General features: G+C 33.9%; 1 protein-coding gene across 1 annotated transcript in view; it reads left to right on the top strand.

Moving 5' to 3' along the window:
* Positions 1 to 25,891, top strand: part of LOC128998668 (glutamate-gated chloride channel-like) — a 351,411-nt gene that overhangs the window by 219,239 nt on the left and 106,281 nt on the right. The window contains exons 5-6 of the mRNA XM_054424900.1: positions 7,582 to 7,677; positions 22,048 to 22,136. Coding sequence (XP_054280875.1) covers positions 7,592 to 7,677; positions 22,048 to 22,136 — 175 coding nt within the window. The 5' untranslated portion in view covers positions 7,582 to 7,591. The remainder of the gene's footprint in view (positions 1 to 7,581; positions 7,678 to 22,047; positions 22,137 to 25,891) is intronic.

Here is a 25,891-nt window from a genome sequence, read left to right as displayed (position 1 = left end):
TGAAAAGGTGTCGTGCCAGAAGCGACCGTGCCAGAAGCGACCCGTGCCGCTAGCGACCCACCAATTTTCTACCGTGCCGCTAGCGACCCAAGAATTTGGTGCGGGAGGCGAGTAATGAATTAACGCCGATTCAACTTATATTCTTAACAAAAACTAAACAGAATTTCACTGTAAAACCATTAAAACGATTTGCTGTCACATTAAATACATAACAAAATACTCCCGCCGCAGCAGTCCTGCAGACTAAATTTATTCCCACTTGGGGAAGAAAAAATCGTTTTTTTATGTAAATTGTATCGTATAATTCATACGAGTATACATTTACCAACACATATCCATAAATAAAATAAGCAAACTATAACAGTTTGTAGACTCCAGGTGCATTTATTGTAATAGGCCTATTTTTTTTATTCGTTCGTGTATGTGTGTGTAAAAGTTTATGGACATTAGTAAACAATGATAAGTATTTTTTTCCAACTGCAATGTTTTGACAATGGCCGATACAAGCCGAAACATGTAAACAACCTACTATTTGAGCTGTTTGTCGGATTATAAGGTATGTAACCCTATTTATCACATTGAATATAACAGCTCAGGAGCTAGAATGGAAATGAATTATAACCAAATTACTTAAATTACCAATTACATATATTTTTACGAATGGTGTTTTTGCTCTCTAGGGGCATCAAAACGAAAAATGAAATAGGTCCCGGGTCTAGGTCTTTCAATGAGACCTACGGTAATAGCTTATTCCCTATATGGAAAAGAGTATTCTAGCACAACTAAATAAAGAAGATTTTGAGGTTTCTAGTCGCGGCAGCTTACAACCCCTGATGTTGTTGACCTGCTATCACAAAAAATGACTAAGACGTCTCTACTAACTCAAAAATAATAGGCCAACTATAAGGCAAGAAAAGGGTAGGAATTTATTGTATATACTGTATATATTTATAATGACGAAGCTATCTATCCAGCTGATGATTTAGCTAAAAAAATCCCAAAAAAATTTAAAACGCTTGTAAAAATTGTGGCTTTTGTTAGGCCTATAATCCCGGTTATGTCACAATTATTGTAGCTTTTGCACCTGCTATATGTTGTGGTAAACGTACGATTTGTATATTTGTAAATAATTTCTTTTGTTAATATTTAAACCATATAGCTTATTTTTATCAATTATTTTTATATTTTTGAACTGTTATGTGTAGGTCAATAAATCTATTGCATTGTTATTAATTATCTGTCATAGGCTGAACTGAAATGTGTATTTCCTAAAGATCAATTTCAGTATTTCATTTCAGTTTCGAGATTTGGAAATACAATTACTTATCTATTATGCAGTAAATTTGGGGGAAGGGGAGGAATTATTTATAAATATCGGAGGGCCATTTTAAACGCAATGAAAAAAGAAAAAAATAATTAAATGAAAACAAGCTGTTGTAATTATTCGTATGCTTTGCAACGGACAGGACGTTGAAGAAAGAGTCCAAGTATCTATTTCAAATCTAACAAAAAACCACTAAGTGGTAACACTTCCCCCGCCAAGTCAGCAACCCAAAAAAGACAATAAATCACCACTTTTCCGCCAAGTAAAACAATGTAATGTATGTAAGTTTGGCAACTTGGCGGCAGACTTTTGCTTGTTTTTTTTTCATTAAAGTTACGTTGGTGGATAATTTCACAAATCAACTTCTCTAATTAATTAGTCCAACTAAGTATAATAATTTCGAGGTAATCAGTAAATATAAAACCATCACTATTATGATTTTATGAAATGTGACACAAATAAGGTCAAATTTTGTAAAATAAGCTCTCATCTAGCAATGTACTATTGGGAGAGATACTTGCTCAATGAAACTAATTTTATGGTATTTTTTAAAGTGATCAAGCAAAAGTCTGCCGCCAAGTGGCCAAACTTACATACATTACATTGTTTTACTTGGCGGAAAAGTGGTGATTTATTGTCTTTTTTGGGTTGCTGACTTGGAGGGGGAAGTGTTACCACTTAGTGGTTTTTTGTTAGATTGTATTTATTTTTGTAGAAAATTAACAGTTAAAATAAAAATCCTCTTTTCTCTTATATATAGACCAGGGCACAACTACACATAAAATGCATTGGTGTTACATAAGTGTTCCGATAATTAAACCCGTATATCTAAAGACTAGTGTAAATTGAGCCCTTATTAGAGAAGTAAAAATGTAATCAAACAGATTAGGTTTGTTAGAAATAGCATAAGGCAAAACAAATATTGAAAAACTCATTTTTATCCTAAATTTACATATCACTTTTTACATTCACTTTTTTGCTTGTTTAACATACGTAGACGGATTTTCCCGATTGTTTTATTTGTTTTAGTGTATCAAAACATAAAACTAACCTTATTTAGTTAAATAAATTTTGGCAATATTATGAAGAAACAATGTTAAAACTAACCTTAGTACTAGTACTAAGTTTCAAGTTCCTAGGTTTCATATGTTTTGATAAGTAGTATTAAACTGTTAAAAATGACGAGCTGCTGTACCAGTGTACCATCGGTACACTGCATTTTTCAATGGAAAGTATCGGGGAATATCACTGCTCTAAGTAATTTTATATAGTAAGTAGCTCAAATCATTCGGTATACCTGAAAAAAATACTTTATAAAAGTTTTAAAATAATTTTTCAGCTGATCCTATGAATTTCTCTAACATTTTAAATTAATTGAGATTTAATCGCAGCTGATCCTTCTTTTGTTTTGATTTTAATCCCATGTTATTTAAATGGGCCAAAATCGTACTTTGAGGGCTTGCCAAGGGTTTATGGGTCAACGCACCGACTTGTGACCCTCAAAAGGCACATCTACACGCTAAGGGCTTTCAAACAACATAAAAAACATTAAAATTGAGCCAGTGGTTTGGGCTGTAGGTCCATCAACATTTAAGGAGAAGAAGGAGAACACGGAAAATTTGTGAATTTTCAAACTAGTTTTTCTTGGCTCAAACACAACCTTTTTTTCAATTATTTTTTTTATTTTGCCAAGAATGATTGCCCCTATCCAGTGGATGAACAATTATTTTAATAGCTTTTGTTTCTTCAGAGCTATAGACGAGTAAAAAAGCCACTTTGTCACGTCATGTATATATACACTGCAGCAGCTGTGTACCGCTGGGGGACTTGGCGGGGCGGAACGCTGCCGCGTTCCTTAATAATAATCCAAACATAATATGTTAACAATTGTTAACACATCAGTTTCATTAAATTGTAAGAAGCTACTATCTCCAAACAGGCTAGTAGTAAAAATCCAAAGTTTGACGATTCGAATGGTTTCTGCTTTTTGAATTTTGTCTGGATTTTATTAGTCCAAGTTGCACTAACTATCCAAATAATAAAACTTTATATCCGGTATTTTGTATACCTTTATTTTTTATTGTAGTTATTATTTATTTTTTTCTTTCAACCAAATTATTACCAATTAACTGTCATGTCATGTTTTATAAATATCTGTTTTTTTTTTTCAATTTAGAATATTTATTTACTGATAGAGGAAACTTCTAACGCACGGGCCTATGTGAGAGGGATTTCATAATTAACGACTAGGCCTATGTCAGTATGTTATTACATAACTAAGGCATAATTATTAAATTTGTACTGACAAAGTATTGTAACATAGTATTTTACCTACTTAAATAAACATTATTTTGATTATATTTGACAAACTACCTCCATGTGAAGTTTTATTTAGATCTTTTGAGTGGTTCCCGTGCAATTAAGTAGTATACAAACACACATCCACCATCTCATATTTACATATTTAGATAATAAATTGAAAAATAAAGAAAAGATAAGTTAATTGATTATATTGGCTCTTATAAAATGATAAAAATTCAAGATAAATTGATTGATTAAGTTACCACACATAACTTGAGTCTATGCTAGCAGCTGGGAACTAGAGATGCTAAAACACCTCTTTAGGCGAATATTGGGCTCTTCCAGGTGGTACATATTACTATAACAAGAATAGGATTTGTTTATAAGCCATTAACACCGATTTGAACAAAACATTGTAAAATCCTTTATCAAACAAAGGGTCGCTTCTGGCACGATTTTGGCTGGGTCGCTTCTGGCACGGTCGCTTCCGGCACGTAATCCCTGAAAAGTAGGCGACATGCGTATTTTTATCACCACAGTTCATATTACAACTATCAGCAAAGATATTTGATATTACTTCTTTGAGACACTCACAAATTAATTCTACTTTCGGTTAAAAAACTACACGAAAAGTCCATTTTTACATATTTTATACAATAACTTGTTTATTTATAGAGATACGACCTCGGACCCAATAACCATTATTGTTGTCCACATTTTTAAAATTCCAACGACGTTTTAACCGATGTTATATCTTTTACCGTTTTCTAACTATCAGCGTTTTAACGCATAGCGCAAACCGCTATGTTTGCCCCTTCCCCCCACCTTATCGACCACTTTTGAAATAGGCGACATACGTAATTTTGATCACCACAGTCCATATTACAATAATCAGCAATAACGTTGCGTACTACTTTCATGCATGCTCAACCCCCCTCAGCTCCTGGACTATAAACTCGAACGAGTTCGTGAACCAGCAAGACCGAGTAATAAAAAATGGGTGTTATAGGGTTTAATTGTATTCAAACATTGTGTTTTTTTTTTTGAATTTTTATTCTTAAAACCATTTTCATTATAACCATCACAATTAGCTTAAAATTATTTTTGTTTATTAAAGCATTGTTTTACACTTAAAAGTTACAAAGAAAACAGTACATTTAAAGTGTTTATAGATAGTTTGCAATTCGTTTTGATGAGTAAATAGTTTTAGTTTAGTTGTTTATGTATATATTATGATAAAAAATGTATTTTCCTATAGTCACCCGATAAAGTGGGCTTCCTTGCACAGAGGACAGAAAGCCTTATTTGGCACACAGTTTATACTTTGGCGCATACCAGTATTCCAACCAACAACACAAAACAGCGTGCTTTTATCATGCACGTAATCCGTGTACGCTTGAAAATAAGTTGGTAAAACTTAAAGATATTACGACTACGATCAGCTGGTGCAGCGTTTCCCATTTCGTTCAGTGTTTGGATTTAACCAAACCTTAAAACGTGTTGTACAGTGTTTGAAAGACCAATTATTTATATGCTTTATAGTAACTCTAGGAAAAATGTACTAAATAACACGAGTGCAAACGTGCAAAAAAGTGCCACTTCACTCTCTAGTTACACAACCAGTTAGTTAGCCAATATATTTGACCAAAACCGCTTTTCCCTTCTTGTTACAGCAAACCTAAGTACTTGTTAAACCTTATGTTATTTAAATACAGAACACATCTGACATCCTTAGGCAGTTTTTTTTTACTATAAACCCATTCACACGAGTGGAAATTCGCTTAGTCTGCACTTTTTTTGTGACGAGGGTATTTCGTATTCTATTTGACAGTCGTATCAGATTAGTTGGCTAACTATTTCTTATCAATTAGTTTAACAAGTTTGATTCAACTTTCGTTAAAATCTGATAAGCCCTACTAGAGTTATCTTGCAAGTTATCGAGTTACCTCTGTGGTAGCAGGTATTGGTCTTACCATCATAACTTCGGTAACTACTTACCAGTAAGAGAGTTGTCAGTTTGGGATGGTGTTATTTTTACAATTCTACTTGGATCAGAGTGTATTCCATTAGACATATCTAAAATAAATCATAATAATATTAATTCAAATCTTTAAAAAATGATCAAACATCACTTAATGTAGTTTTAAAATGTATTTTTACCACTTTTAACGCAGTTTCTTATCTCCATATATTTATATTTTTATGCATTATAATTCATTTTCAGACAAAACTAATTATCAATACTTAAGTAAATAATAATGGGGAAAATTTACGTATAACCTTGTACATTAATGAGGAATGGGGAAAGAGATGAAGAAACGTCGGCGCCTGGCTGCAGCCATATTCCGGTCCCATCAACAAAACCAACAAATACTAACCATAACATCAACACCCTTCTGCTGACATACTCCGGTCCCCATAACACTTCATCTCTTCAAATATTCCTACACTAGCGTAGGTGATTTGAAGCCAACATATAATGAAAACGAGTGCTATAAATCTTAATTAGAATGTATAAGAGTATATATTTTACTAGTTAGGTGTTAATATTTTTATCATAAAAAAAATTTCATTTCAATTTCGACATATTTTAGTGGGAGCTTTAGAGTTTGTATACAGAAAGCTAAAAAAATATGAGGATATTACTTAAGTAAAGATTCCTTGGGTCAAAATAAGCAAAGTAATAAATATAAACATATATCCTATCTCGTTTCGTTTAGCACCTGTCTGTCCGTATGTGTGTTTTTATTTTTACAAAACATCCATATCACCCTGTATAGGTATATTTTAAATATAAAAAAGTCCACAAATTTACAAACTAATTATCTCATTATTATTATTATTTTACGATTGATGTTTTCTTGAGATAGCATAGAGGTCTGTAATAACTATCACATCTTAGATACCAAAGCATAAGTAATATTGGTTTCGTCTCTAAATCAAATCATTAAGTTTTATGAAATCTATCACAGTTTAACGGAGAGCGAGGACACACAAGACCAAGGAGGAACAGTGTAGGACCATTACCATAACTTAATTTGTTTACCGCGTGTCTTTGCACCATAAAGGATTTTGGACCTTAATTTGGGATGCCTTAGGGCACATAATTATAGTCTCACTTTAATCGAATCACTATGAACGTAAGAAGCGAATGATATCCACTGATCATCACCTCTACAACAATATGCCACAGCTGCCACTTCGACGAAGCGTCGCATCGTCATCATACCACGTCAGGAACTGACACAGAAATCAATCTCCCCACGGCCACGAACCCACGACTCCCATCATTCTACCATTCCTGCAAATTCGCAAGTCTACCGAAGGATGTTGACGATATAAGGGGCAAACCAAAAGGACATGCTTCATCAATAGCCGGGGTATTGTAAATCTTTCCATCGTAACCATGACACCCGATCCAGAAACAGTTCACTTTGGACTCAGACCCACGCCCAATTTAAATAACGCTATACGTTTTGGAGCACGCAAATCAGTGGTTTGCTCAAAGCATACAAAAAAAAATAGCAGAAATTTACTAGTTTATAAAAATATACAAGTGATCCACAAAGTCAAGTGTCCATGTGAATAACATTGGAAATTACTTACTATGTTTAGCACTTTGAATATCTCTGCATCTATTAAACAATAATATAATACTCTGAATTATTTTTCTATCTAAGATCCATTTTAAAATTCAAGGTGAAATTGTAAACCTATTATGGTTTACAATATTTCATCCTCTAAAAACATTTCCAAGTGTTCCTCAAAGCAGCAAGCCTAAGTACTCATTGAGCAACTTATTCATACTGTATTTGGGTTGAGTCTAAGAATAAATTTATCTTTAACACGGACTTATTTGAATATAAATTAAATAGGTCGAAATAAATTTAGGCGGGTTTTAATGTTTTCTGTGATGGTTGGTATTGTATTTGTTCCTAATGTATATACTTTTGCAGATGTCCTAATATGGGCGGAAGTGGAGGGCTGATAGCGGCCGCCGTGTGTCTGGGGTGGTGTCTACTCATCTCCGCCTCCTCGCCTACTGCTGACATGTGAGTACCCTTACAACTCCAAAGAGTATTAAGTTATTTTAATACGGCCATTTTACCAGGTTTGTATTTGGATAATCAATGATGTTTATCAAGGATATTTATCTGAATTTATTGACAGGAATATTTAATTCTTCAAAAAAAAAAGTGTTCTGTGGACACATACACACGCACAGCAAGGACCGCCTGACAATTAAAACGCATTACAATGAGCCGCAGAAACACAAAACCTAAGTAAACTTGACTTCTAGGTTCTAGCAGTTTCGGGTACAGCTTTCAACAGTTTTCGTTGAGTTTAAATATTATTGATAATCTTAAATGAAAGTTTTATTATGTTATACTTGTGTTTGATATTACCTTTCGGAGCTCATAGGGCACAAACAAGTGATTTGAGTGCTTTCGACCCACTTATTTGGCAAATAGTTTAATATTTTTTGTTAATATTCTTATTTTATCCTTTTGGCAAAGTAAAGATTATATCATGTCACGACGAAAAATGAAATATAAAACACGGAAAATACAAAACACAGACAGAAATATTTAAGAGCGTACACAAAAAAAAACTCAAAAAGTGGTCATAAACTTCAAAATCAGAGTGAGTCAAAATTTAAACTATTTTATACAGGACAAGACAATGAAAAACTCCACAATAATTCATATAAACAGATTTTTGTCATGTTTTATAATGTTAGGTCTAATAATTGTGGTGCCAACATTTTATTTATATCGATAAATATAATACAAGTTTAAGACTGTGTATTTATTTTATATTTGTTGTGCAACGTGAGATTTGATATAAGAGTGTTTTAAGATGCTAACTACTTGACATGGATAGTCTATTGGATGGACTGGCGGAGAATGAAATTTAAAAGAATGCAATCGTAATCGATCTTCCACTACTTCTTGTTCTACTTCTTGAACTTAAATCTCGTCTTACGTTTGTGCTAGATCTATTTGTTTGTGATTTATTGTCGTAGTAATTTCCATCATGATTCAAAGCATCGATTCCTTAATTTAGCTTACAGATATGTAATCGCATATGGTATACATACACATGTGTTTATGTACAGGGTGTCCTAGTAGTTTACGCAACGATTGCGTAAAGTTATTGTTAACGACACGAGTAGAAAATTTAAGGTACGAGCCTTGGCGAGTGCCTTAAAAACTTCTACTATTTACGCGAGTTGCGTACACTACTTTACCTACGACAGTGTTTTAATTACTAAAAATTACTACCCATAACTTATAAGAAAGGTTATGTTTTCGTTTATAAACTCTCATTGCCAATGACAGTGATGTATCGAAATATTGTATCAAACACTAATTGCACCAATCAAAAATTAAATTGGCCTGAACAGCTGATTAAGTGAATTTCGAATCATTGCAATTTTGCTTCTCTTCTCTCAATCCTTGAACCTCATTGGTCCGTTACCCGTGTTGTTATGAGTAAAACTATGCTGTTATGAGATACTTTTCAATTCTAAGAACTGTACTGAAACGGCTACTTTAAAAAATGGTCGTAGTTAAAAATAATAACAAAATCATGCAAAAAGTTTGCTAGCATGATTAAAAAAGTCTATAACCACTTTTGTGCGTCAGCTTGAATGGAGGTTTATGATTTAGACTCATTTCATTTATGATTCATCACTATCCTATCTCTTCAATAACTTTAATTTTGTTCTCTTGTAACATTGCAACAAATTAGCAATGAATTAGAAAAGGGTTTGCAAATTAAAATACTTGACAAAATTGCACCATTATTTTGATGTTCCACCATTTTGTTCCGAATGGTTGGAACCAAGAAGAAATCGAGGGTGTATTTTTACATATGTGTTTGACGTATAGTAGTTGAGGAGTTTCAAGTAGGAGAATGTTCAACACGTCTCAAAAATAGCAATTGAATCCAATAATAGCGACCTTTTTGTGAGCCACCCTGTAATTAAATTATTATCTGTATAAACTATTTTAAAATTATTTATTCAATTGAGTATAATCGATAGTATCTTTAGAAAATTCCTTATCCCTACCTTGTGTTCATTACTCATTTTATATTTTCTAGGCCCTATCTTCTTAAGATTTGTTACTTTTCCTCGTGGTTTAACTACATTACTAGAATATCACATGAAATTAAACAATTCGACATCGTGGTTATACATTATTACCAATTACAACAAAACATGTGACTAAATTTATACTTATCCGATACTTTAATTAACCATCCGTTCCATAATGTTTCATGAGTTTTCGTTCAATATTAGACTGATCAAGCCACGTGTAAATCCCTTTGATCTAGTTTATGATCGAACTAATCAGTGTGATGATATTACTGAGTAGATGATTGGTCACCTGTAATTAAAAGGGATTTACTCCGTGACACAGTAGTGCACTCTCGAGGCCATGTGTGGTCAAATTGATTCTGGGTATCAGAGTCAATAATGGAGGCTTTCAACACTGCTATTTTATATGGTCCTAGTGACAAAATGCAGTTCAAAGGTTTATGTAATGGGTTTTCAATACGAAAAGTGGAGGAACTTAAAATACAAATTTTTATTTTGCACACTATATGTGCTCGTATATGTAACAGTCAGATGAATTACCCATGAGACATTTTGGTGTTTTTTTCCACTCTGATTCGTTAAATCATCGTATATTTAATGTTGGTAATTGATACGACAGTTGGTCAAATCACAGATAAGGGAATAAGTTATCAGAATACGTTTCCCCTTACAGTTTATATATCGAAAGCTCAGTCAATCAAATTACAAAGTAAACATACGGTAGATGAATAACCATAATGCAGATTATATTACGATTAGTAAAAATAAAATTATTAAGATCTAGGCCTAGTGTAGTTACAGAATTTTGAATTCCATCCTCAGGTGAGCAATTTACTCAAACATAAAAAAATTAGTACACGAACCCAGCTAAAGCCGGAAAATAACTAAACATAAACCACACAACGAACCCACGACGAATTCCTGCAATAAATCTTAAAATTATGAATACATACCATTGCCAATAAAGCAAACATAAAAAGTTGGAACTTACAATACTTATAACTATTGTTAAAAAAATTACAAAAATGCAAACTTATACTCTAGTGCATAAAGTATTGTACTTATTACAAGTATTACAAGTACATCTGTATAACAAGTATGCTACTAATAGCGATACGTTTTTTCTACAAATTGATCGCAAAATTAGTTAAAAACTATACATTCTTGCTGTTTTATACTTGTAAAGTTACTACAAAATAAATAGAGTTATATTTCAACTTGTTGAATGTATTTCACTAATATTACTTTACATAGCTGGTTTACCGTTGATATCGTAATGCCTTATGACGCACTCAACCTAAACAAAACACAGAGTAATACGAGATTTGTAAGTGTCGTGTGGTGGTGGTGGTGGCACAGAGGTTAATACTGCAATGTCACAACAGTCGGGGCTATCGTGCATATCAACAGCGCGCCATGCAAGCCTGCATAAACAGATTCAATTACATTTTCACTGAGACTCAGCCATGCTAGGTTCAATCCTGTATCGGATTACATTTTACCATTACGGTTTTAATGCATTTAACTGATTGTGTGCAGTGTATCGTAAACTTTGGTGATAGCAGCCAAGGTTAATCTTTAGGTAAAGTGACGTAATAATTGTTTATTTCCCACGATAAAGTTAAGAAGTATTATTTTCTACTAGTCCAAATTTAGACACTAAAGTCAAGGTTACAGTATAATTTATTCTTAATTCATATGGAAGATGTCAAAGATCATACATAATGTATGGTTAGCAACAGAAAAATCATTATTCGCAAACAATCAAACAATTAAGTAAAGCTGATGATATAAAAACAAAAAATAAATCACATATGGTTCTTTTAGTGAATAAAGTATTTAAATAAATTCAAGAAATAAAATTGCATTTTACCTTCATATAGCCACTCAAAAAAAGTCCAGTGGACTTAAGTTCCGGCAACCTTGCAGGCCAACGAACCACACCATTATGACCAAATGACCTACAAGTTTTGTATTTAGCATTGAGCCAATTTCGCACATCCTTTGAGTGTACTATAGTACTAGGTGGCGATCGCAGAGGCATTCAGAAAATTGAGCGGAGTCATCAAGGGTTCATATTATATTGTTTTGTCATACTGCAGTAAAAACAGTCGTTTTTAATGCATGCGTTGCAGGTCTAAAGTAGCATTGTTACTCTTTAGGGAGAAAAAATCGTTTTTAGCCTCTACGGAGTAAAACTATGCTGTTGTCAACTCAGTTGTAAATTTCGATTGCAAACGATTGCATGTATCGAAAATATGTATCGATTTGTGCTTCGTAATCATTTTAACCTACAGTCTACAGTCTGTTCCCATAGCATTTTAGAATTGCAGATACATTAATGTAATTGCCAAAGATAGTTCCCACACTCTGCACTGCTAGCCTTACTACTTGCTTCACCGTTTCCTACGTCATAAACCTGTTTCCTTCCCTTCTCATAGCATTTAAGTATTACAGATACATTTATCTAACTGCCCAAACGGTTCCCCCACTCTGCACTGCCAGCATTTAATACTTCCTTCGCCACTTCCTCCGTTGTGGGGCCTGTTTCCTCCCCTTCTCATAGCATTTTAGGATTGAAGATACATTAATCTAACTGCCACAGACGATTCTCACACTATGCTCATACTTTACTACTTCCTAAGCCACTTAATACGTCGTGGACCTGTTTTAATCACTTTCCATATCATTTTAGTATTTTAGATACGTTAATCTAATAGCCACAAACATTCCCCACACTTCGCACTGCTAGCCTTTACTACTTCTTTCACCATTTCCTATGTCGTGGGCATGCTTCCATCCCTTCTCATAGCATTTCAGCATTGCAAATACTTTAATCTAACTGATACAAACGGTTTCCAGTTCCCACACTCCACACTGCTCACCTTACTACTTCCTTCACCTCTTCCTACGTCGCGGACCTGTTTCCCTCTCTTCCCATAGCATTTTAAGATTGTAGATACCTTAAAATAATTGTCTTAACAGTTCCCACACTCTGGTCAGCTCGCCTTGACTACTTCCTTCACCACTTCCTACGTCACGGACCTGTTTCCCTCCCTTCCCATCGCATTTTAGGATTGCAGATGCCTTAATCTAATCGTCATAAAAAGTTCCCACACTCCGGACTGCTTGCCTTTATTACTTCCTTCACTACCTCCTACGTCACGGACCTGTTTCCCTCCCTTCCCATAGCATTTTAGGATTGCAGATACCATACATAATCTAATCGTCATAAACAGTTCCCACACTCCGGACTGCTTGCCTTTATTACTTCCTTCACTGCCCCCTACGTCGCGGACCTGTATCACTCCCTTCCCTTAGCATTATTGTATTGCAAATACCTTAATCTATTGGTCATAAACAGATCCCACACTCCGAACAACTCGCCTTTACTACTCCCTTCGCCACTTCCTACGTCACGAACCTGTTTCCCTCCCTTTCCATGGCATTTTAGGATTGCAGATACCTTAATCTAATCGTCATAAACAGTTCCCACACTCCGGACAGCTCGCCTTGACTACTTCCCTCACCACTTCCTACATCGCGGACTTGTTTTCCTCCCTTCCCATAGAATTTTAGGAATGCAGATAAATCGTCATAAACAGTTTCCACACTCCAGACTGCTCACCTTTACTATTTCCTTCACCACTTCCTACGTCACGGACTTCAAGCTAGTGTCGTCATTTGATTATATTTAATATTATCCACGCCGTTTCTGTTCTAATATCTGTGGAATAATGCTATCAGCTATTCCTTTATTTACTGCATTCAAAAGTCAACAGCTGCTCATATGTCTTTGTTTATGTGTCAAATACTGCTTCCATAAGGATTGCATTGAAACTTTGAGACCCAGTGGGGCGGATTCCTGAGAGACTTTTTTAACGCCATATAGATTTTGGCACTCACCGATATGGTCTTTATCACCATGCAAAATTTGAAAACTAGTGATTCAGCCGTCTAGGAGGAGTTTGCGTATTACAAAATGCATAAGAGTCGACGTATAAGAGCTCCGCTCGCTCCGCTCAATTAACTTCGTAAACAATATTTGATTTTTCTCAAGAACGAAAAATATAAATGGACACTAATTTAACATGGATCACAAAATATAGGTTCATAAGGTTGTTATTTCCTAATAATTTCTAAATATTCATATTAGAAATTTTGACAAGGATTCAAAAAATTACAATAAAAATCATATACACATTATTTTTAATTCATACATTGCCATATTATTTAACCATGAGCATGCTTTATTACTGGAAATTAAATTACAGCCGTTCTGTGTTTTTAAAGAGAACCTTAAAAATAAGATAAAAATTAAGAATAACCAAATCAAAGAAACAGTAGGTTTGTATACATAACTCGTAAGGCTATTAAGGGACCTGTTTTCCTCCCTTATTCATAGCATTTCAGTTTTGCTAAATTAATCTAATTGCCTTAACAGATTTTGCCTTTTTAAACTTTCGTAATAATCCCATTGCTGAGTAATAGAACCCAAGTGTGTATAATACAGTACAATCAATGCTCAATAGTATTCGTCGGAATGCCTTATTTCTTTTGTACTATATTTAGTAATTTGCTTCTGTGCTGTAGATGATTTGTTACAAGCATATGTTAATTAATTTATTTACATTTTAATAAAACTGTCATGGCTACTTGACAGTTCATAAGACTAATGTTAAAAACAATAAAATTGTGTTTTAAGTTTTTAACGAAAAACGAATTTTCCCAGAACAGTGGCTACCATGGATATTGTTTTTAGCCTAAAACTAAGATATTTCTAACATTTTAGGGAAATCGTAAGAGCAGTTTTTTTAAATCATTGTGTGCAAACTTAACTCATATATTGTATAGATATAATTTATTTCTCTTCTTTTTAAATAATCTCCATTCTCAGTTGTTACTATCCAACATGGATCTTCAATTGGATAGCATAATTAATTAATAGACCAATACCATATGCAAGTAGGTCCACTTGAGGATCATATCCAAGGACCTTGAGGATCGTTGAGTGTAACCACTCTTCTATCCAGATAGTTTCCAATAAGGCCAATGTCGACGGGCAAATGCAAGGTTAAAAGAGGCCACCAACCTCATAAAAATTACAATAAAAAAGTGTTTAACGTTTCCTTGACTTCAAGAAATATGTCACTTAAACGCGTATATTTAGCTGTTAAGTATAGTAGTTGTGATATTTACAAGGGTCGCTCGACTGATGATAAGTTAGAACTTCTAACAACCGCTTACAACAAATAAGTGGAAGATAAATTTCACTACAGATAGAGATTACTTTTTAATCGATAAACCTTATTAGGTCGAAAATAAAATATTATAATTGGCCAAAAGTTATTCAGATCGATGCATCAGAAACACTGTTTGTAAATCATATCTTTTAAATTTAAATAAACCTTAGTTTATAAAACTGCATTTAAGATTAGCCCAACCTGCTAATAACTATATCATACTACCTGAATTTGTATACGTGCATATCTTCAGTCTATGTAATATTACTAATTTGTTGACATAAAATAGACATAAATTACAGCTATAAAATACTAAGTAAAATGCGAACTTACCTCATGGTGAAATCATACATGAGGGTTGAATCTTCGACTACCTAAAATACTATGAACGGGGTTTTCTTTGTATTATTTGAATGAAAATATTAGCTTTTTGTTCAAAAAATATATATAACTTTAGCTACTCGAGTGCATGAAGGAATATTGATAAGTTTAAAAAGTTCCTTAAACACCTTTCGTTCTCTATATCCTTTATTGGAAATGTAAAATGGAAGTGAGGATTAGTGGCAATTTTCTATTTCTGCCGAAATGTGTGTAATTGTCATATACTACTAAAACATGTTTGCATTAGTGTTTTACATAAATAAGTTGTATGAAATACATAAAGTCTGTACGTAGTCATTATGTTAGATTTAGAAAATATTGATGAACTAGAACATAGAAAATACTAGTAGCTTGTTGACTTTACTTTTTGTTGTGAATTTTATGTTTTTTGTAGATTTTAGTAACAATTGTGAATTATAAGGTAATAGTTGAGCTACTTATGGTGCTGTAGAAGTTAAGCGATACTATCGTTGTATCGCACCTTGGTATAATCTCTAGATTCGCGACCGCGATCAAGTGGGATTGTCGGGGGCTGTGGTTGGTGGTAAGCGTCATCAATACCATTGTGGTAGCTGTCGGATGATTGGCTCCCCAAGGACTCTCTTTCATTGTTGACTTCCATTACAGCCAATTAGGTGCCGAGACAGACATTACCGTGTTAAATGTAGCAATAACCAGAACAAACAATATCTCATAACTCTACATTAATTGTTTTTGAAAATCAACTACTAGTTAGTTTATAGTGTTGAAGTAAACGCTTTTGCCTCTTCTGTGAATTTTAGACTAAGTTATTAATTTCGTTTCACTTACAAAGAAAATTTAGGTACTGATTATTGCTGGCTAAATGGCCTCCAAAATGCCGCTGACGAGTTAGACATTTTAAAGTTGGACCCTATACAATCTTTAGGCCAACCAATAGCAAAAAATATAGGTAAAAGTCATATTTTTATTTGTAGTTCTTTTAACCTTCCAATGGTTAGATTGGTATTATACTTAATACATTATACCTTACATTTACAGAGATCAATAACATCTGAACTTTTTGATCATCAATATCGTGTTTAAGGTCCTTTATGCAGACATTCTGAACAACTTAGAAATATGTTTGTGTTAAGACGTTTATTTAGGTGCATATACGTCTCAACGTCAAAGCTAAACGGTTAAAAACTTCTCGGATCGTTCTATACATTGAAAACTTCATAAATATATCAAGCTAGTTGTATCACAGGGTCGAATATGGATGCAACGCATACACACGACGTGCAGCGAAACACACTCAGGGTTGCCAATATAATCAAACACTACACATCGATGTATATAACTCACTACATAACCTTGTTCGAGCTACTATTGCCTTGCGATATAACTGATTAGGCCTACATCTGGTTGTGTTGATTAACCCAAATATACGATTAATTTAATGAGATTAATTAATACAGCTATTATAAATAAGTGGTTTAACAATTTTTTGCATGGTAATCTATTAAGATAATATTTTGTTGTTGTAATCATGTCATTTGAATAGCAGGAGTTCAATAAAGGTATAAGCGGACCAAACTTGAATCGTGAAATGGTAACAACCAACTTGTTACTACACAAAAATTTTAATAATATGGCAATAAAGTGGTTTAAATACCTGCAAAAAAGTTATCCACAATGTTGCTCACGGCAACCGGTTTCAATCCACAATAGGGATCTTCATCAGGCCGATCAGGATGTCAAAACATTTTCTCTCTTCTTGCGAAGGTCGTCAAAAGGCGTAAAACACGTAAAAGGCGTACAGTATTTTAATTACAGTACTAGAAGAGAGAGAGAGAGAGAAATTCTTTAGAGAAATTACTACTCATAACTTCTAAGAGAGGTTATGTTTTCGTTTATAATCTCTCAAAGCCACTGACAGTGATGCAACGAAACATTGTACCAAATCCAAATTGCAAAACTCAACAATTAAATTGACCTGAACAGCTGATTAGTTGATGTTAAAATCATTACAATTATACTTCTTCTCTCTCAGTTCTTGAACCTCATTGGTCCGTTACCCGTGTTGTTGAAACTACGCTGTGGTAATCCTGAGCAATTACTTGGTCAACCCCATTTTTTTTCATAGATTACTACGGTCATCAGGATGTTCTTAGAAAACAAGAAACATATGATTTAAGCCCCGCAAGGTTAAGTTAGGTTAGGTTAGGTTAGGTTAAGTTAGGTTATGTTATGAATTAACCTAACCTTACCTAACCTTACCTAACCTAACCTAACCAAACATAACGGTACTGTCGCAACTGGCTTTAGAGATGTATGTGAAACTAAAAAAAACATAATTCAGCCCGGGAAAGTTAATATATGTTATATACAAATAGAAATTACCTCAGTAATCGCCGGGTTCTTCGTCCTCATCCGACATCCGAGTCAGCTGCAACTGGATCAGTGTTGTGTTGCGAAGGTTCCCCGTTGTAAACTTCACCGATAGCCCGAAACAAATGGTGTAGACTCGATTATATTCCAACAGTTAAATATGTGTTTTTCTTCATTTAACGTCATCGACCCGCCACATTGTGGACACACTTTGGTACGTTGCAAAACGCTATGTTCGTACAAAAAACGTGTTAACTTTTCCCGATCTTCACTTAAAACCGTGAAACTAAGTAACGTGTTTCACCCGTCACATAAAAAAGGATTATCGGAGGAACCACTAGCCATAGCCATAACGGTACTGTCACAACTGGCCCTCCGCGCGTCTCCTGCAAGCCACTGTTACTGGTTGGAATTTGAAAGTTCTTATCATTCTGCAACCTGTACGATGGCCTTGCGGGGCTTAAATTATATGTTTCTTCTTTTATAAGAACATCCTGATGACCGTAGTAAAGTATGAAAAAATTGGGGTTGACCAAGTAATTGCTCATAACTACCTATGCAGTTATAAAAGGAAACAATGGTGTTATGGGACACTTTTCAATTCTAAGATCTGAACTGAAATGGCTACTTTAAAAAACTGTCGTAGGTAAAACATTTTACAATCTTCGTCATCTATTCATATCCTTACACGTGACATGTATAACGTTCTAATTAGATAATATTTATGCATGAGCTGAAGTTTATGCTTGACAAGGTTCAGAACGTGCCAAGGGGTGAGTGGTGGAGGGCGGCGGGGCGATGCAGCAAACTTGCATGTCTCGTCAAGACGATTTCAGGGTACGACTTTACTTTCACCACTTGGTTATGGAATCGATATTTTCAAGGCGATTGCTTCTTAATGGATATTTTGCTATCGTAAAATAATAATAGTTTTTACCATATTATTTATGTAACTTTTCATGAATGTTTAACATATTTTCGCAAGGGAATATTTATAAAGTGGGTAAAAACTTTTTGACCTTTTAACTATATTGAGCAGATAGATTAACCTTCAACGTTTATAAACTTCAACAAATGAGGAAACACATAATATTATAATCGGAGGAGATATGATTCAATAGAATATGCCACCATCCAGGAGTTCAAATCTAACGACCAACGAACGAGCGTCATTTGTTGAATCTGTATTCAAAGGGGTGTAAGGTACTATTTTTATACAATGAATAATTTTATATTTATCATTTATTCAAGTTCAGCCACATATAGAAGGTAATTAATCACACTAATTATAAGATATCTCACAATCTAGGAGATATATCTTATAATTAGTTTGATAATTTACCAAATTCCTTATAAATGCAGAATAATTTTTGATAAATGGTACAATTTGTTTGCACAATTCCTAACCAATGCTTCGCAGACTCATTTCAAACTTATTTAGAAACATTCTTTATGCAAAATTTGGGTTATATGTGTTATTCGGAAACTATTTTCATGTTTTATTAGTGGGCTACATATACGAGGGGTGTTCAATAAAGACTGACAGTAGCGAACATGTAGACAAACGAAGTACAATAATTAGCTTTTTTCAAGTTGGTATGAAACATTGAAGTATTGGCAACAACCAAATCAGCTGTTAACCTTATGGCATACGTACTGTTGTCAAGGCAACCGATAAATATACAGTTGCAAATTTTTATCTCTAAAGTTTACTATGGCAGATTTTTGTGAGCAAAGATATGCAATAACATTTTGTGTAAAACTGAGGAACAGTGCTACAGATACTTACAGCGACTTGGAAAATTGATTTTGGGAGTGATATTACGAGTGAAAGAACCTGTTTCAGGTAACATAAAGACTTTTAAAATGGATGGGAATCATGTGAGTAGGAAGATATTACGTTCTTTGATTATGAAGGTATGTTGTATACCCATACTGTACCACAGGGTCAGACAATTAATGGGGGGGGGGGGTGTACTACATTTTAGTATAGTTTCCCAACTGCTACAGTGGCTGTCAAGGCTTTAGAGGATATTTTGAAGGTTCTGTCTAAGGAGGGATTTAAACACGTCTTCAAGGAGTGGCAGAGCGCCGGAACAGTTGTTTGACTTTGAATTGCGACTACTTAGAAGGAGATACAAATGTTAAAGTCTAAACTTTTATATTAAAGGTATTGAAAGAGTACTGTCAGTCTTCATTGAACACCCCTCGTTGTTAGTAGTAAAACAATAATTATTTTTTCATTAAAATAATGTTTAAAATGCCCTTTATATTATATTTCCCATATAGGGAATAAGCTACTATATGTATTACCGTAGGTCTCATGGTAAGACCTGGCCCCGGGACCGAGTTTTTTTGTTTTGATGTCCCCAGGGCCAAAATCATTATCCTTTCAAATGCATAGATATTACCAAATAAACAACTTTGAAATATTGGGCTATACATGTATACATTTGTGTGTCTGTCCGTTAGCACGATCATTTAAGCAAAAATCGATTTCGATTAATTTTGTACAAACTTGAACGTACGTTTATTCGATCGAGTTCGCGAACCAGTATGATCAGGCCATACCTGAATTGGGGTTCCCCTCAAAAAATTAAATTTTCCTATCCTTCTCCAAACTATTTTGATGAATTTAATAACAAATAATTTATTATATTGAAGTGTAAATTTTCTTTTTTTACGGAGAAAATTAAAAAAATATATTTAAAATTCCCATGTTATTCTTATGGAGAATAAGCAAACTGTTGTAGTTTGCTTGTTAATGGATATATTTTGACCACACTTGGCAAATGAATTTAACAGATTTTATACTAAGCTATTAATACTTTACTAAAACACACTTGATTAGCGTCCCTGTAGCAGCAAACTTATGTACTCGTTAAACCTATTTTTCTTTATTGATTTAATTGAAAATTCACTTGGTCTGCAGGTTTGCTGCGGCGATAGTATTTTTTTGGACACTGGCCCGTCCTTAGGCCTGTGCGTGGAACGTATCAAAGAAATCAAAAGGGGTGAGCCGGTATATTACAAGAGAGAAATCTACCGATTAAAGTGGCAGGTACCAGGATTCGAATCCAAGACGTCGTCCGTCGTGGGCTCATTCTGGCAGTCGACGATATAGTGTTGTTATTTTATATCTATGCTCACACTGAGTAGCAGGGCACGGATGTTTTCCCCCACCAACCCCCGCCAACCCCCTCGCTAAGACCAGGTCAGCTCTGGGGTTTGATTGAGCCCACAGACATGTTGGCCAATCTGTACATTAACTCGTTCCTCATTACCGTCGCTTTTAAATTGCACATAAATTAATACATTTAAATTCGTTAGAAGATTTTAATAATAAATTTTAAACGTCCATTACTGTATATTGTGTTTACACTTCAATATTCTTTTTCCTACTGTCACCCGAACATATACTGTCCTTGTACTGTTTATAGTACAGATAGTTGCTAATTGCTGCATTTATACTTTGTCGAACGGTTTATACTTTTTCGTACTGTTTATAATTTGGCGCACATCAGGATTCCAACCAAACAACACAAAACAGCGTGGTTTTATTATGCAATCCGTGTAGGCTTGGAAATAGGTTGGCAACACTTAAAGATAATAATACTATGATCAGCTGATTGACTATTATAACTACGATTTAACCTGTCATTTCGTGTTTATAGTTTGTGTTCCATTTTCGTTCATCGCTTGGTTTGAACACAACCTGAAGTGTAGTATTTGAAAGATTAATTATAAGTGGGCCTAACATGTTTGAAAATAATGAAAATATGATGGTAGACCAGAAATAGCAGAAACTGAAAAAATGTTTCATTAAACCTGTTACTGTACCTGAAAAATTAAGAAAGAAGTATGAACGAGCATACAAACTGTTTTCCTCTTGGCGCGTAAGTAAGAAAGTTACAAAACTGTCAGAAAATGTTTTATTGCCATATTTTGAAGAACAATCTACTAGTTTATTATGTGTTTCTACTGATTATTACTCTTGAAAATAAGAAACACTTAAAAATACTACGACTAAAATCAGCTGGTGCAGTATTTCTCATTCCGTTCATGGCTTGGGTTTAACTTAACCTAAAAACTTGTTGTATAGTGTTTGAAAGACTAACTATTTATATGCTTTATAGTGACTGTAGGAAAAATATAATGTGTAACACGAGTGCGAAAGGCCTTTGCTGCACTCGAGATCATTCCGCACTTTACGAGCCGCTCTCGTGTGCAGCAAAGTGCCACTTTGCTCCCTAGTTACACAGATAACTATTTTTTCCAAACCTAAACCCATCTTATATTTTATCTGAGGGGTAATTTATTATTCTTTCTGGCTGTTTCAGATTCGAGAATGGAAGGTCCGACAAGGAAATTTTAGACAATTTGTTGAAACAGACGAGATACGACAAGCGCCTGCTACCCCCAGTTACAGGTACATAGTTTCTCCTAACGGTCTTTCTAATGTTTTGAAACACTAATATTCCAAGGGTTTGGAAAGCATTCATACAAACTTCTAAAGCTTTTAATTTCTATTAATAATGATAGCTCTAGTGTAACCCAAACAGGGTTTCCGCATTTACAAAATTAAGATAATGTGTTTCTACACGATATCTTAGCATAATGGAATTCTATTATCTAAAGGCTTCTATGCCAGGAAATAATTTTTGTCACATTTTTCTGATTGTTTGTATATTGATTCGTGGTAACAGTGATAGGCTAGAACAATATAAACTGTAGAAACTGGAGGATTATTTAAACAAAGAATTTATTCTTATGTGCAACCAGGTTTGTCATGATTAGTTCCAACTACCGTACCGCTTCTTTTAAATATTTATTACTTAAACAATGTGATTTTTCTTAAGCCTGTCTCTGTCATATTATCTGATTTGAATTACATTACCTGTTGTGTGCTTGTTGTGTACAGTCCGAGTGCGAATTGTGATGTTTGTTTATTTTTAAGCATTTAAGCTCTTTTCTCTTTGTGCCCTTACTCCCCTGTTCGGAATCTGCCTGCTTTTATCCATAAACATTCTTTTACACCCTGAAACAAGTATTAAACTAGAATGTTCAACCAACCAACCAAACTAACCTCCTTGTGTATTCAAAAATATAATTCCTCAAGCCTCTTAACACTTTCCTTATAACTGCTGTAAAAGATCAAATATTAAATTTATATAAAATTTATAATGACGAAGTTTCTTTCATGTATTGTTTCTTTCCAAGTGATGGAACTCTATTCAATGATACTTCCTGTCTTCAGATTTTGTGGAAGTCCACATAGTTCTTGTCCAAGGAATTCACGCGCAAAGCATTCTACGTTTCATTACTTTTTCCACGATTATATCTCTAACTTTATTATTAGCAAATTCCAATTTTTTTTACCATCGAATAAAGAGTATTCTGTGTTTTAACATATTGGGGATATATATATATATAGGTAGGTCTTATAATAGTCTCAGAAAATCTTAAAATATAAATATATTTGTTAGTACTTTTTTATAAAAAATAAAATTTCATGACAAAATGTATACTAAAAATGTATACATTTATTTCAAAGTCTATTTTGGTTGTTATTAGAGAAGAATCAGGTTTGTTCAGCTAGGATTATAAATGTTTTTAACCTTTCTTGTATTCTTCATAGTTTATAGTTTAGGACAATCACGTTTTCCAAACTTGACGAGGTAACATGGAACTAAAGGATCCTTAACTCATTCAAAAGGTAAACTCCTAGTTTGTAGTCTATTTTCAAGACTTTTACAATTTCAAGTAGTATCGTTTGCAAACACCAGTTGCATAAGTCAACTAATATCGGGATCACTACACCATTGACGGGTAGTCCACATATATAAGATGGTTTTAAAACAGCTGTTACTCAGCTGTTGTTATTCGTAAAATGTTTATTGTTGCAGTAAACGACAACACATAATTATGGTATTTTATTATTCATTGAACAGTACAACATCGTGCCTTTTGCTTGAAGCCTATTCATTTAAGAAATAACGAGTATGTGATTAATACTCAGCGGTTGTTTTAAATTAACTTCAATGACCGTCGTCATTGTGTGGTTTCCTCTAGGAGTACCATCTTGAATTGGGTGTTTAATTTAGGGGCTGCACTTTACTTTAGGTCCTACACTCATTCGAATGAAAATATCGATTATTCGATTGTTTCATTCGATATATCGTTTGGTTAGTTAGGTTAGGTTAACCTTACCTAACTAACCAAACGATATAACTTATAGAATAATCGATATATCGATCGATTTTTTCATTCGAATGAGTGTAGGACCTAAAGTAAAGTGCAGCCAATTTAGGACCTAAGGGACCCGACTTGAAGAATAAACCTCCTCAACTTACAGAGGAGCACATTGCAAGAGAACGAGAATCCGTCCCCCAAAGTCCAAAAATATTCGAAAAATATAATTCTGTTGCTTTAGTTGTTTCTAGGTCCAACATATAATGTATTTTACATCTTTAATTAAATTTTCAATCGTTCAAACAGGTCGTTGGACAGAAGCTCAATCAAGGTGACCCTAGATTACGTCATGTTTAGTCAAAGAGTCTTGCAGGTTATTGAAGTTGAAAACCATTTCGGGCGTCTGGTCTGACGGAGCTCATCTTATAACTATTCGTATTTACATTGGTGAACTCGCAGGTTTAACTTATTTATTAGCTTTTTTTCTTGCCGATCTAAAATTATTCCAAATGTACCCAGGCAGGCCTTAGAAAGATTCTCGTTTACAAATTTCTCTATTTTGAATGTTTTCGTAACTGAAGTGATAAATTTAAGTTTGAATAAGATTACCATTAAACGCATTACACATGTAAAATACTAGGCTACAGTTAACTTTAAAAAATCCTGGTAGATGATTGTCATTAAATAAATGCAAACTTTATTTATGATACTGCACGATATAAAATTATATGAAATTGTTTTTTGAACACACGGAACACACTTTTACTTAAAAGTAAATTATTGTATACATGTACGTAATGTTTAAAAACACGTATGTCTAGGAACCAACGATTACAATTTAATTGTTCGATAATATGCAGATTATCTTCAACTTAATTTACATTTTTTATTTAGAAAACCAACCTTTAAATGATTATTTTCTGTAAAAGCCTGTTATAGTTTTCTGCGACCACTTTAATTCTAAATCGAGTGGAATATTTATTATGATCGATTTATTTTTCCTAATTTGCCACATATCTTTTCATTTTAATGTTAGGTCAATGATTTATGAGCCTTTGGAAAAGTCCCTCAGCTGAACTTAAATTTTAGAATTATTTTAGTTTACATAAAAGAATTTCATGTTCCTTAATAATGTTGATGACTATAATCGAAGTTTTCTGTAATGCTCGGAGAATTTGCATGAGAAATCGCTTAAAAATTAAACCTCTTTAATCTTGGGATGGGTTAGGGACGCAACTTATGACTAGTGAGATTATGTAGACGTTTACACGTCTTGTAACCATCTTACACATTCCAACTACCACATATTTAAATCACTACTCTTTGTAGCCATGTTAAAATTACGGCGATAAAGTTAGGTGGTGAAGATCACATAAATGTTCTGTGTGGAGGACGTCGCCTAGATATAATGCCAAAACCAATCAACCTCAAAGCTCATGAATGTTTTGACTCGTAAAACTTGTATTACATTACATAATTGTTAAAAGTCCCATTTGATTAGTATCTAATTCAGTTAACACTCTCCTATACAGGGTTAGGCAAAAGTCTGGAACCCCCCAGTTAACTTTAAAAATGTAATATTTTAATACTGACCAAAATGTGAATTCTCTTTTTCTTATAAAGGTATGCTGAGTTTAGTTTTCCTGCTACAACCTGTTAAAAAGTTAATAGGGGATATTTCAAAATGACTGCCATTTTGATTACGGGTGCGATATCGACCTCTAGTTTGCGCCATTTAATTTGAGAACCCAAAATGAGCGGTCACATGATAGGTGTTTACATTTGAAAACTTCGGGATGCCCCCATAATACCCCATTTTAGGGGCTGGAGCAAAGTTGTAACTGTGATGAAAAAGTGCAATTTCTTATGTTGTAAATATGTGCCGAGTTTGGTTCTCCTACTGCAACGCGTTAAGAAGACTTTTGCCTAACCCTATAATTATTTCAATATAGGTTTTCTTTCTTTAAAAAAATATCACTTCCAGTATTACTT

Source organism: Macrosteles quadrilineatus, unplaced genomic scaffold (genome assembly GCF_028750875.1).
Source record: "Macrosteles quadrilineatus isolate MER2022 unplaced genomic scaffold, UCM_ALF_1.0 Scaffold_7__1_contigs__length_78375512, whole genome shotgun sequence".
Taxonomy (NCBI): domain Eukaryota; kingdom Metazoa; phylum Arthropoda; class Insecta; order Hemiptera; family Cicadellidae; genus Macrosteles; species Macrosteles quadrilineatus.
Note: the sequence above shows the minus strand (reverse complement) of the source record. Positions and strands in the feature narration are given on the sequence as shown.